General features: G+C 43.5%; 1 protein-coding gene across 13 annotated transcripts in view; it reads left to right on the forward strand.

The window, feature by feature from the left end:
- The window catches only part of LOC133425941 (receptor-type tyrosine-protein phosphatase delta-like), a 332,624-nt gene that overhangs the window by 305,897 nt on the left and 13,726 nt on the right, over nt 1-13,001 (forward strand). For all 13 annotated transcript variants that reach the window (XM_061716354.1, XM_061716346.1, XM_061716378.1 and 10 more), the window contains 3 exons: nt 1,419-1,538; nt 5,331-5,485; nt 7,956-8,241. In XM_061716354.1, coding sequence (XP_061572338.1) covers nt 1,419-1,538; nt 5,331-5,485; nt 7,956-8,241 — 561 coding nt within the window. The remainder of the gene's footprint in view (nt 1-1,418; nt 1,539-5,330; nt 5,486-7,955; nt 8,242-13,001) is intronic.

Below are 13,001 nucleotides of genomic sequence, written 5' to 3' on the forward strand. Positions count from 1 at the left end.
GATTTCTTTTTTCTAAAACCGCGGAGCACATTAGTGTCCACATTAGTGCATGATCACACAGCAGTTGTTTTTTATTTGTCTGCTTTTATGATTAAACAGTATCAATACCCCTTAGCGAAATGTATAATGATTATAAGCTTTTATACGTTTTTTTTTCTTGGTTATAAGCTGTAAAGTATCAACTAGATGCTACGATCTTTTAAAGATTTGACACGATGAGACGGCTCTTTGTCAGTGCCTGACACATCTCCAACATTGTGCTATGAAAACATTCAACCTGAACGTATTTAGCTGTTTATCATCTGCCCGCTGCTGTGGGCCGCTCGTGGGAGAAGTAATTTGATCTCATTTAACACCCCTCAACGTTATGCCATTGTGAGTTTACCCATTAACAACACAGATGATCACAGATGGCCCCCACTGTGGGAGTCTTGCCAGCATCCTTCCTCCCAGCACAAATCACCCCACAGCCGTTAGCTGTTAGCCCATAAATCAACAGATAATATAGTCCCTCGCACCGGGCGCTTTTTTTTTTTGTCTGAAGTCCCGCGTAGCTGCAGCGCACGGCAACCCCCCCCTTACGTGGACACAAGCGCCTCTTTCCCTGCAGTGTCTCAAGGTCTGGTGGGAAAACAACAGCTGGAACGCTGTAATTACAGGCCGAACGTCCCGGGCCAAAAAGCATAATCCCCAGTCTGGAGCAGTGGAATGCAGAGCGAGCTGAGCCGGGCTCCCCGCCGTCTTTGATGTGAGGGCCGGAGGGATCAGCACATGACGTTTGGTTTGGCCTGGTTCTGCCAAGGCCCTCCTCCCCTCTTTCATCTCCTCTGGGATTTGTGCTCTCTCTTTCCCTCCCTGCTCGGCTCCGCGGTCCCCAGGGCCGAGCTCGCGAACTACAAACATGAGCGGGGAGATCTGGGTGTTCAGGTGGTCAGGGATGCGAGGATTTGCTGCGCTCCGTGAGTATTTGTGAGGCGGCGATGTGGGGCAGTGTGCCTCTACGTGAAGGATGATCCCTGCAGCTTTTGTGAGGAACCAGAGCTGCATCCCTGTCAGACTCCAGTCCAGCATGTGGCAATAAACCTGCAGGAGTCAAAAGCTGTAGCGTTTAAAGCTCTCTCTCCCTCTTATTTCAGTTTTTTTTTTTTGTCCATCTCCACCTCGCACGTCACGGAAAAAAAACCTTTTCACACTTAAATGTCACAATCTGCACATTAGACATCACTGTTTTGAATTCTTCAGAAAAATCTCTCGCTTATCTGCTTTTGTCACTCCCCACGTTTTGCTTTTCTACGCGTACTTTCACCCTTCTGAGGTCTTTTTTGTTTTTGTTTTTATTTCTGTGCTGTCACAGAAATGTGCACAAACATGTACAGCCCCACTGCTTCTGTCACAGCGCCGCCTCTTCTCTTCGGCAGGTGAAGTGCGATCAGTACTGGCCGACGCGCGGCACCGAGACCTACGGCCTCATCCAGGTCACGCTGCTGGACACGGTGGAGCTGGCCACCTACTCCGTCAGGACCTTCGCTCTTTACAAGGTAAAGTAGCATTCAGACATGTTAATAAGCGACTTTATTAAGGTTTTGGGGTTCTTTAGTTTCTTGTGCATGTGAAAGTTCCTGTTTCTGCCGCCTGAAAGTTCAAGTTAACGACGGTATGGTTAAAGAGAAATGCAGTGAACGCTGCACATTCTGTTCCTAACCAAAATGTGAAGAGAAAAGTCATCAAATGTGTTACTACTTTGAAGAAAAAAGGATATAGGCCTGTCAAAACAAAAACAAAACAGTGGCTTTGATTGTGTTTTTCCTCCCAAAGTCAAACACTTAATGTATAATCTGAAAAGAGCTTTCCCATGATTCACTAGTTTAGGGTTAGAGTTAGGGTTTCCAGCCCGGGACAATCGGACTTTTGCCTCAGAAACCGAATTCTTGATGTGACCTCACATATTCGGTTGGATTAAGATCCGGGAACTGGACTGGACCCCATGACGACACTCTTGTTGGTCTGGAACCAAGACGGCGATCGTTTAAGGCCCATTTATGCTTCTCCGTTGCTGTTTGGCTTAAGGCTTTTCTCCCCCTAGGGGAGTTTTTACCTGCCATTGTTTATGTAATAACTGCTCGGGGGTTTATGTTCTGGGTCTCTGGAAAGCGTCTAGAGACAACATCTGTTGTATTATACGCTATACAAGTAAAGTTGAATTGAATTGAACCCCTCTCCGCAGACCCTCTGTGTCGCCCGATCCACCTGCTAGACTCGTCACAACCGCTCTTACGTTTAAAACTAGACGTTCGCAATAAAAGCATTTGCTATTCCACGTCAAACATCTCCAACTCCAACAATGTCCTCTCTCACTCATCCACGCGAGTTGAGAAAACATGCTCCCAAAGCTCTGCCCCCCCTAGTGTTTGAGCGGTGAATCGTTTTGCGTGCCCTTGAAAGGTAGACGACGGCGTCAGTCCAACTGTGTGACTCGTGCAAAGTGTAAATCTCCAAACAAGACGTGGAAGAGTAGTCACAAGATGTGTGTGGAAATTCAATTCAATTGTATTTATATAGCGTCTATTACCCAGAACATGACCCCTGAGCAATTATTACATAAACATAACAAACAATGGCAGGTAAAAACTCCTAGTGGGAGAAAAACCTTAAGCCAAACAGTGGCAAGAAAAACTCCCCCTTAGGAGGGAAGAAACCTTGAGCAGGACCTGGATCATATGGAAATGCAGTTTACCAGCATAATTGACTGACACTAGCATAACAACATCACCCCTTACATAGTATATGCTGCACCACATACGCTTCTTCAAGACGGAGAGGTAAAAGCCATCATTTTAGCACATGAATGCTCTGTCTTAAAGTCCCCAGGAAAGTTGAACATGTGCACGCCGTATGAACTGCTCACCACCCTAATAGAGCTATAAATCCTTTAAAACGTGTTAACTCTGAATCAGCATGTTGAGACCACATGTTATTGTAGAGGAGCGGCACTACGTATCACTCAAATAATCACTGCATTTCATCGGAGAACTTCTTCAGGTATGTGATGAAGCTTGACAACTGATGACGGGAAACTGGAATGACAACGAAATAAAGTCTGCATCTGCACTTCTCTGCAGATTAGCGACGCCGATGTCGTCGTCTACCGCTTTAAACCTGCTAAAAACACTCCGCAGACCATTTTTTCACTGGTTCACATCAGTGGAAAGAGATCCCTGTCTCAGTCTCGCTTCATCTTCAGTTTAATTTCAGTCAGGACTGTCAGCGGTTCCCAGTCCTTCAGTTGGGTTGGTGGGTGACAGGAGCAGCCAGTCAGCTTATGGCTAGATCAGCGCTCTTCAACCCTGGTGCTCTAGGGGCTCCTGCATGTTGTAGATGAGGCTGTGCCCCGTCATCAAGGACTGCCCAAGTCTGTCAACGGTCCACTGCAGAGCAACATCTAAAAACATCCAGGACAGTCACCAGGGTCGATCACTGGGCTGCATGTTCTTAGATATCCCGTTTAGCACAAATGAGTCCGGATGCTGAAGGTCTGAATGGTCACATTTCTTACCCTACACTGATGCTCTCTATGTTTCGTCTGTGTGAAAGCAGTGAAGCGATGAACGGTGCCAAGAAAGATAACACAAGCAGTGTCTAAAACTCATCCTGCTGATGAGATTATGTCAGTTTTCTTTATATATATATATATATATATATATATATATATATATATATATATATATATATATATATATATATATCTACACACACACACACACACACAGACAGGACTGTCTCAGAAAATTAGAATATTGTGATAAAGTCCTTTATTTTCTGTAATGCAAAAATGCAAATACATTCTGGATTCATTACAAATCAACTGAAATATTGCAAGCCTTTTATTATTTTAATATTGCTGATCATGGCTTACAGCTTAAGAAAACTCAAATATCCTATCTCAAAAAATAAGAATATTCTGGGAATCTTAATCTTAAACTGTAAACCATAATCAGCAATATTAAAATAATAAAAGGCTTGCAATATTTCAGTTGATTTGTAATGAATCCAGAATGTATTACATTTTAGTTTTTTTTAATTGCATTACAGAAAATAAAGAACTTTATCACAATATTCTAATTTTCTGAGACAGTCCTGTGTGTGTGTATATATATATATATATATATATATATATATATATATATATATATATATATATATATATATATATATATATATATATGTAATTCTTTTTAAATTTTTTATCCAGATTTTTTTCCCCATTTTATCACCCAGTGCTCCTACCTAAGTCAGTCCTGGGCATTGCTCCCTCTACCAAACCCAGGACGGCCAACACTGAGCTCCAGTCTCCTCCATCATGTCAGTTTTCAACAGATAGTTCCCCTGCGTTGGGATTTCAGACTCAACCTTGGAACGGCGCACTTGAGATTGATTAGTTTGCATAATGCTAATAACAAGTTGGGTCTTTCTCAAACAAAGAATGAACTTCCATCTTACAATCCAGTGATTTTAGAGAAATCCATTGACCTGGCAGAGCAGCGTGTCAGACAGACAGCAATAACATGTTCACATTAGGGATGGGCGGTATGGACTAAAAAATGTATCACGATAATTTCTGCCATTTATCCCGATAACGATAAAAATGACGATAAAAAAAATACCAATTCAACTCCATCTTTTTAACTATAAATCTATCACCACATTCAGTCTTTGGAGCCCCCAAAACACTGCTCTAAAATAATACTAAATGCTACTAAACTACACCAATTATTACACCACTCTGGTGGAGACCTCAGCAGCAGCTGTTATAATATATCTGTTATATATAATAATATATCATGTAAAATATATAATAAATTACTTGTATTGCCATCCTTTGCACTCACTGTTTTTTTGCAGACTCTGAATATAATAGATGATGTTTGCTCCTGGTCTCTCTTTTTAAATCCAAACCAGTTCCAAATAACGGAGCTGGAGCCTCGTTTAACAACGAGCTCCTCGCTCTCAGATCCGCCTTCCGCCATGTTTGTTAAGGCTTATTTATGGTTCTGCGTTAAATCGACGCAGAGCCTAAGCCGTAGGTTACGCGGCGACGCGGTGGCTTTACACAAAAACGTCATCAATGGGAATTTATCGTTTTTAACCGCGAGATGACAAATTCTTACCGTGGGGAATTTTTTTGACGGTATATCGTGCACGGTAAAATATCGCCCATTCCTAGTTCACATTATACAAATTGTGCAACTTCTTCGACCCGTTGAAAAGAAGAAACCTAATAAAAAAAACTAAACACCGGCTTCGTCTAATGCTATTTCCTTCTGTTCACACAGAGCGGCTCCAGTGAGAAGCGCGAGGTCCGTCACTTCCAGTTCACAGCCTGGCCCGACCACGGGGTGCCCGAGCACCCCACGCCCTTCCTGGCCTTCCTCCGCCGGATCAAGGCCTGCAACCCTCCGGATGCAGGACCCATGATTGTCCACTGCAGGTATGTCCGTCACATCTGTGTATTTTTACTTGGTAATTTGTCCAACGTTATCATTGATTGCAAAAAAAAAAAAAAAGGTTCCTAATAACAATCCAGCGCACAAAAGGAAATACATTTGATCCTCAAAACACTTAAGTGCAATTTGGGGTTTTACATCATAATTCCAAAAAGCATGGGAGTCTGTGAAATTCAACACGAGTCCAAGGGCACTTGTTTAAAATCATTTAGAGGCCCTGAACAAAAACAGGACTGACCTGCCATTATGTGAAACCCCAAACCACCCTCAGCGCCTCAGACATCCGCATTCCTTCCTTAACAACATCCATCATCTTTAAGATTTCCCATGATAAGCCTTTATAGTTGAGACTTTCACCGTTTGGACTCCTGAGTTTCTCTTCAAGTGAATGTGCTTGTCTAAGCAGCGAGAGGCTCATGTGTTGGATGGAGGAAAAGCCTCCCGAGACTTGTCATTACTGTTGTGGCATGGCGTTGAGCTCCAGGAGGAGGAGAAGAGGAGCTGCCGCGGATGAATGGGAAGAGAAGCTTGAGCGATGTGGAGTAAGACTTTCTCACGAGGCAGAATTAGTGAGGTATAAATGAGGTGGAAGAGAGGCAGGGGAGGATGAGGGGGATTGAGGCGATGATGGAGCGCTAGAGGTGGAGGTTTGGTGCGGAACAAGGGAGACGGTGAGGTCAAACGCGGGGCACGATGAATGAAAGTGATGAATAAAAGAGAAAGAGAGGTGGAGAGGAAATGGGATTTGGGAAAATGTACAAATGTGAGAATGAAAAAGTGATGAGGCGGGTGTAGGGGTACTTAGAGAGGGAAGATAAAGGAGGCAGGGAGATGAGGGCAGGAGGTGGGGTGAAGAGGAGCTCGCCCTAATCTCCCGTCACGGTCGGGTGGAGTTCCTAACAGGATTATCGGTCAAATTTAATTATCCCGCCAAGATCCCATCATAATGTGTCTTAACATGTCAGACAACGGGCCGAATCTCATCCCACCTGAACCTCAGGAAACGGTGTTCATCCTAACCGTTTTGCAGAAACCTGCGTGCTCAGGTCGCCCCGCCGCCGTCGGCACCGACGCAGCAGAAGTGGCGAGTGTTTGGGTGGGAGGATTATATTTCTGGGTAATGTGTCGATAGGGGATGATATCTTCCTAATGCCGGAGAGACGGCGATGCTGACTCATCGCCGGTGTCAGTTTTTACGTCCGCTGTTGGAAATATTGCTGGCTGGTATCTGTGGCTGTCCTGGTTGATTAAAAGCTTCTGCAAGGAGGCGTCCTGCAGGATGAGATTCCCACCAGAAAAAGGAAAAATGAAGCTCAAACGACTCTTCACGCTCCAAATTGTGTGAGATGATCATATCAGCTAGGGATGGGCGGTATGGACTAAAAAATGTATCACGATTATTTCTGGCATTTATCCCGATAACGATAAAAATGACGATAAAAAAAATACCAATTCAACTCCACCTTTTTAACTATGAATCTATCTCGCTCTCAGATCCGCCATGTTTGTCATCAACGGGAATTTATCCATCCTTCCTTCCTTCCTTCCTTCCTTCCTTCCTTCCTTCCTTCCTTCCTCCTTCCCTTCCTCTTTTCTCCCTTCCTTCCTCCTTTCCTTGTTTTCTCCCTTCCTTCTCCCCTTTCCTTCCTTCCTCCCTTCCTTCCTTCCTTCTTTTTTTCCTTCCTTCCTCCTTCCCTTCCTCTTTTCTCCCTTCCTTGTTTTCTCCCTTCCTTCTCCCCTTTCCTTCCTTCCTTCCTTTCTTCCTTGTTTTTTCCCCTTCCTTCCTTCTTTCCTCCTGCTCTCTCCTTCCTTCTCTTCCCTTCCTCTTTTCTCCCTTCCTTCCTTCTTTCCTTGTTTTCTCCCTTCCTTCCTTCCTTCCTTCCTTCCTTCCTTCCTTCCTTCCTTCCTTCCTTCCTTCCTTCCTTCCTTCCTTCCTTCCTTCCTTCCTTCCTTCCTTCCTTCCTTCCTTCCTTCCTTCCTTCCTTCCTTCCTTCCTTCCTTCCTTCCTTCCTTCCTTCCTTCCTTCCTTCCTTCCTTCCTTCCTTCCTTCCTTCCTTCCTTCCTTCCTTCCTTCCTTCCTTCCTTCCTTCCTTCCTTCCTTCCTTCCTTCCTTCCTTCCTTCCTTCCTTCCTTCCTTCCTTCCTTCCTTCCTTCCTTCCTTCCTTCCTTCCTTCCTTCCTTCCTTCCTTCCTTCCTTCCTTCCTTCCTTCCTTCCTTCCTTCCTTCCTTCCTTCCTTCCTTCCTTCCTTCCTTCCTTCCTTCCTTCCTTCCAAAAATCAGCTTTACACAAAAACGTCCTCAACGGGAATTTATCGTTTTTACCGCGACATGACAAATTCTTATCGTGAGGAATTTTTTGACGGTATATCGTGAACGGTAAAATATCGCCCATTCCTAATATCAGCACTTGTCCCAACTTTTTTTTTTTTTTTTCCCCTTCAATTTCCACTTTAGTGCCGGAGTGGGCCGCACCGGCTGCTTCATCGTGATCGACGCCATGACGGAGCGCATCAAGCACGAGAAGACCATCGACATCTACGGCCACGTGACGCTGATGCGCTCGCAGAGGAACTACATGGTGCAGACGGAGGACCAGTACATCTTCATCCACGACGCCGTGCTGGAGGCCGTCACCTGCGGGAACACCGAGGTTCCCGCCAGGAACCTGTACTCGTACATCCAGAGGCTGACGCAGATCGAGCCGGGAGAGAATGTCACCGGCATGGAGCTGGAGTTCAAGGTGAGGAGGAAACTGAATGACGGTCGTCCATAACGGCTCTCGCTCGCTGGCACTTAGATCGGCCATCCGAGTCCGATGTACAGAGGTGTTTCTAATGTTACTATAGAAAAGGTAGAAATCAGCGTGTGAAGACGGTCTACCTTCCTGCTGCTTCATTCTGTCCCGACGAGGAAAATTGATTGACCGTGAATGCTCAATTTTCTTCATTATTCTCTTATACTTCCTCAATTTCTCCATCATTACAATCCGAGGTCTCATGAAATACCTTCATCTTATAACCCTCGTTGTTATACAATAAGTATTTCTTTAGATTCAACTGAACCTGCTACTTTAACATGAAAATACCCCAGCATCACATTAGGTAATCTTCTAGTCTTCTTTTCTATTCTCTTGAAGAGGCTTCACCTCTCGTGCAAAAGGCTATTCCTGTCAAGTTTCAGGCTGATACACTCAATACTCCTTGCATTAGGTGGAAGCTTGCGAAACTTTGGTTTTGCCATATATTCGTGGGCACAACGTGGAGCGACAGAGCTGTGCACCTCACAGCTAGCTCTCTGAAATACCAGCACCAGAATAGTGACGGTGGTGCAGTTTTAAAGCAGGTAAAACCTGAGCAAATGAACACACTCCGTCGAGAACCACAATGTTAAAAAACAAGCAGACTTACAGCTAGCTAAAAGGCACAGTTAAAATAACAAAACTCAAGTGTAGCGACTCAAAACATTATTTTTTTCACATAATATGATACAAAGCAGAATGATGACAGAAAAAGGACCAAAAATAGCAAGTGTCCTCACAAGAAACATCATTGCACTGCTACACTTAAATGATGCGGCGAGAAGCGCTTTTGTAACGTTTAGGTCGTACTTGGGCGTTGAGGTTCACTCGCTCTTCCCCGTGTAGTTGTGTGACAAGATCTTGTACTGTGACGTGTCAGATATTTAAAATAAACATTTCTCATTGCATGAAAACCTGTATTGTGAACCAGCCTGTTGGAGGAGTACTACATCCTTACTACTTCTAGTCTGCCAGAAAACCTAAAAAAAAAAGAACCTATAAAACCTATAATTGCCAACCAGAATTTCCAACTTAGTGACTTTGTGGCAATATTTATATTTATTTAGCAAGTTTTAAGCGACTACTCGGGAGTTTTATAAGGTGACAAAGCAATAGGGGTGTAACAATATATCGTGCCACGAAATTTCGCGATACAAAAACGTCACGATACGTGTCGTGGAGGTGACAAGGTGTATCGCGATATTGGGTTATTAATATTAATCTATTGTGTTGACTAGTAACGCGCATCCGACCGCGGCCGTGACCGCAACCGCGTGGACCAAAATCTTACTCCACTCAGAAGAAACTAGTCCCGTTTTGCGGTCTGAACCTTTACTTATGTAAGTCTGGTGTAGAGTTAGGCCATAGCGTATTAAATTAAACCTTTTTCAGGTCGTGAGTAGGATAAACAGGGGACAACTTCTGCTGAGTTCCAGTGTACTTTAATGTCCCTCAACAGTGTAAGATTTTAAGACATCAACACAGCAGCTAGTGCTGTATCACTCCGCCCAATCTAAAACATCACTACAGATATACTGACTAGTGTCATTATAGTCCCTGATTTACAGACTATAAAGAATATATTTATAAAATAATGAACCCTGAATTACCAAAATAACCTTCTTAACAAAAATAAATCTCCTCTTACACTTATAAGGTGAGCATGAATCAATCTTTTTTATGATGTAAAATTGTATTTTACGTATTGTATTTATTTACTTTTATTTATTTATTTAATTTTAGTTGTTAAATTTCTGGAAAAGAAAAAAGTCAAATCATACATGAGAGAAACTATTCAGTTTGTGGCTAAATATTTTTACTTGTATGAAACTGAAGATGCATAATGCAAACCTGACATTTACTTTTAGTTCAGTTTGTGGAAAATGGTTGGCCTGGCTTTCTCTTTAAAACTTGTTACAAACTGTAACAATAGGGCCAAACGTAAAGCATTGTTTTGTATTTTGTGTCTTTCAAATAAAAGACCATTTATTCCAGTCATATGTTCCTCATTCAAGGTTGTTAAAAAAATACTGCTATAATATCGTATTGTATCGTTATCGTGACCTCAATATCGTGTATCGTACCGTATCGTGAGATTAGTGTATCGTTACACCCCTACAAAGCAACACTGGATAATAATATATAATTATAAATGATAATAATATAAAGGTGCTGGACATGGAGTCAGAAAAAGGAGGTTTGAAATTAACAAACCTTCTACTCCCCAATATCGCGTATCATATCGCCTCATGAGTGTATGGCCGAACCCCCATCCTTTCATCAAGCCTGAAACTAACCGCCGCCAAGTAAGAAGTGAGGACGCCTTTTAAATGACAAGTGAAACACCTTCAGGAACCAAGAACAGAAGTCCAGTTGATTTACTCGTAAGGTTTTTAGGATTATCCCCACATGGATGACTGAGAACCAACACCAGCATACCTTTAATCCACGCAGACCAAACCCATCAGATTAAAAACGTTCCCCCCTCGCCTTAACGCCAGCGGTGCAATTTCTCCCCCGATGTCGGATAGCAGATGTGGTGGAGCTCGTTTTCATGTGGGATGTGTACAAATGTTGTGAGGGCCCTGCGTGGCCCAAAGAAAACCAAGAACCGGCCCACGTCTGGTGAGTGTGGGCGGCGGCTCTCACCTCGGCTCACTGCTGTCAGTCAAAGTCGAATGGGGGCCAAAGAAAGCTGCAGATACGGGCCAAACGTTCTCCATTATCTGGGTTTTAGACCTAATCCTTAAGACGACGTCTCCCACCGCCGAAGCTGAAGGACTACCAAAACACAACCTGGACTTTCTGATCCCTCGCACTCGCTCGGGTCTTTCCCAGGGATATTAGTGGATATTACAGTCTGCTGTGAAAGAGAGTGTCGGACATTCAGGATGGATGATTGGATTTGAAAGGTATCATTGCTCTGCACCTTTTTTAGTCTGAGATAAAAGAGCAGTCTTTTGAAAAAGAGTCACAGTTTTGAAGTCTGATCAGCATAAACAGGAAAAAAAAACAACAAAGCAAAACCGCAAAGATAGTTGGGGAAAAGTCATATTTTCATAGAGTTATGGAGGTCAAAGATTCATGGTGGGAATTCACAAAAAGAAAGTGCTGAGCAAGGAGAATAACAACATCAGGGTTGTTTACCTCTTCCCAGATTAGGTTTCTGCAGACCTGTCTGCTCCGCCGGGGTCGGGGGACGAGCACAGCCAAAGCTGACGGCTTAGATTTGTTCCCGTTAATGTCTGTTCAGGCGCTCAGAGGGCAAAGTCAACACACAGCCACTCCGGAGTCTCCGTCGCACGGCCCGAAACCCCGAAACCCCTCTCCTCGTGACCGCATTCGACTGTGAGCGACGACGAATGGAGCGCTCAGCGCGGTCCTGATGTGAAACACATGGCAGGGATGTCCCCGGTCGCCGCCTTTCCTTTGACTCGAAACACTCACCGTGGGCCGCCGTCTGAACCGGCGCTTCCGCGGCTCCGTCAGCAAAGCGCCAGAGGCGCGGGAGATTTCTCACAGACGTCTAGCGTCATGTCCTGCACAAGGAAATCACGGAAACCTGAAGTGTGTGTGTGTGTGTGTGTGTGTGTGTGTGTGTGTGTGTGTGTGTGTGTGTGTGTGTGTGTGTGTGTGTGTGTGTGTGTGTGTGTGTGTGAGGGAAAGATATCCTCAAATGAGGCCTTTTGGCTGCTTTTATCAACCCAGCCTGGTTGACGTGACGCTTGTTCTCAAATAAGGTGTCGGCTAGTGTTGTTTCTGTCAGCCTGTTTCAATTTTAGTTTTAGTCTAGTCTTTGGGTCAAGCTATCATTTTAGTTTTTATTACGTTCATTCTCCTTTTAGTCGTGTCAAGTTTCAGTCGACTAAAGGTCTGAGCATTTTAGTCTTATTTTAGTCAGAATTGTCCATTTTAGTCTAGTTTTAGTCTAAGATTGTATTTAGCCAAACCCATTTTACAATTCAAACAAGGTTATCTTATTATTATATTATTGTTACCTTATAGACTCAAGAATACATTCATTCCAGATACAGAAGACTCTAATTTGAGTTTATGACATATTTATTTTTCTGCATTTCTCCTCATCTTTTTCTTTTTCGACGACACATTTGGTTTTCTATTCCACGTCTATGTAGGAAAGTGTATCCAAAGATCTAAAGATTAAACGGGTTTAAAGACTAAACCAGAGGAAACAACCTAAAAAATGGGTGTTAAGGATCTTTGTTATAACATTTCGTCTCGTTTTGCACAACGAAAATGAAAACACATTTTAGCAGAGTTTTTATTTTGTAATCTACATTTTATTCCTCTACGATTATATATTACATTTTATATTTAATTATCGTTATCGTCATATGACCTGCATTTTCGTTGCGTCTCGTTTTCCTCAGGTGATAAAGGTTTCTTGACGACGATATTTCAGTCATAATTTTCATTGACGAAAGCAACTTTAGTATCGGCAGATATGGAATAAGTGGAGAATGTGTTTATTGATGAACCTGAGTCAAAGTCGGGAGAAATGACATCACTACCGTTAACTGGAGGTCGCAGCCGCCACATGAACGGGTGAACTTGTGGTCGGGGGGGGGGGTTTTCAAGCCGAGTCTGCCTGTAAGAAAATAAGGAGCTGTTGTTTCTCCCACGGCCGACGACGGCGACGCTCGCTTGACGAGACCCCATTGTTTCCCTTTCGTCTGCGGTCT

The sequence above is a fragment of the Cololabis saira genome, chromosome 1 (assembly GCF_033807715.1).
Source record: "Cololabis saira isolate AMF1-May2022 chromosome 1, fColSai1.1, whole genome shotgun sequence".
In the NCBI taxonomy this organism is placed as follows: domain Eukaryota; kingdom Metazoa; phylum Chordata; class Actinopteri; order Beloniformes; family Belonidae; genus Cololabis; species Cololabis saira.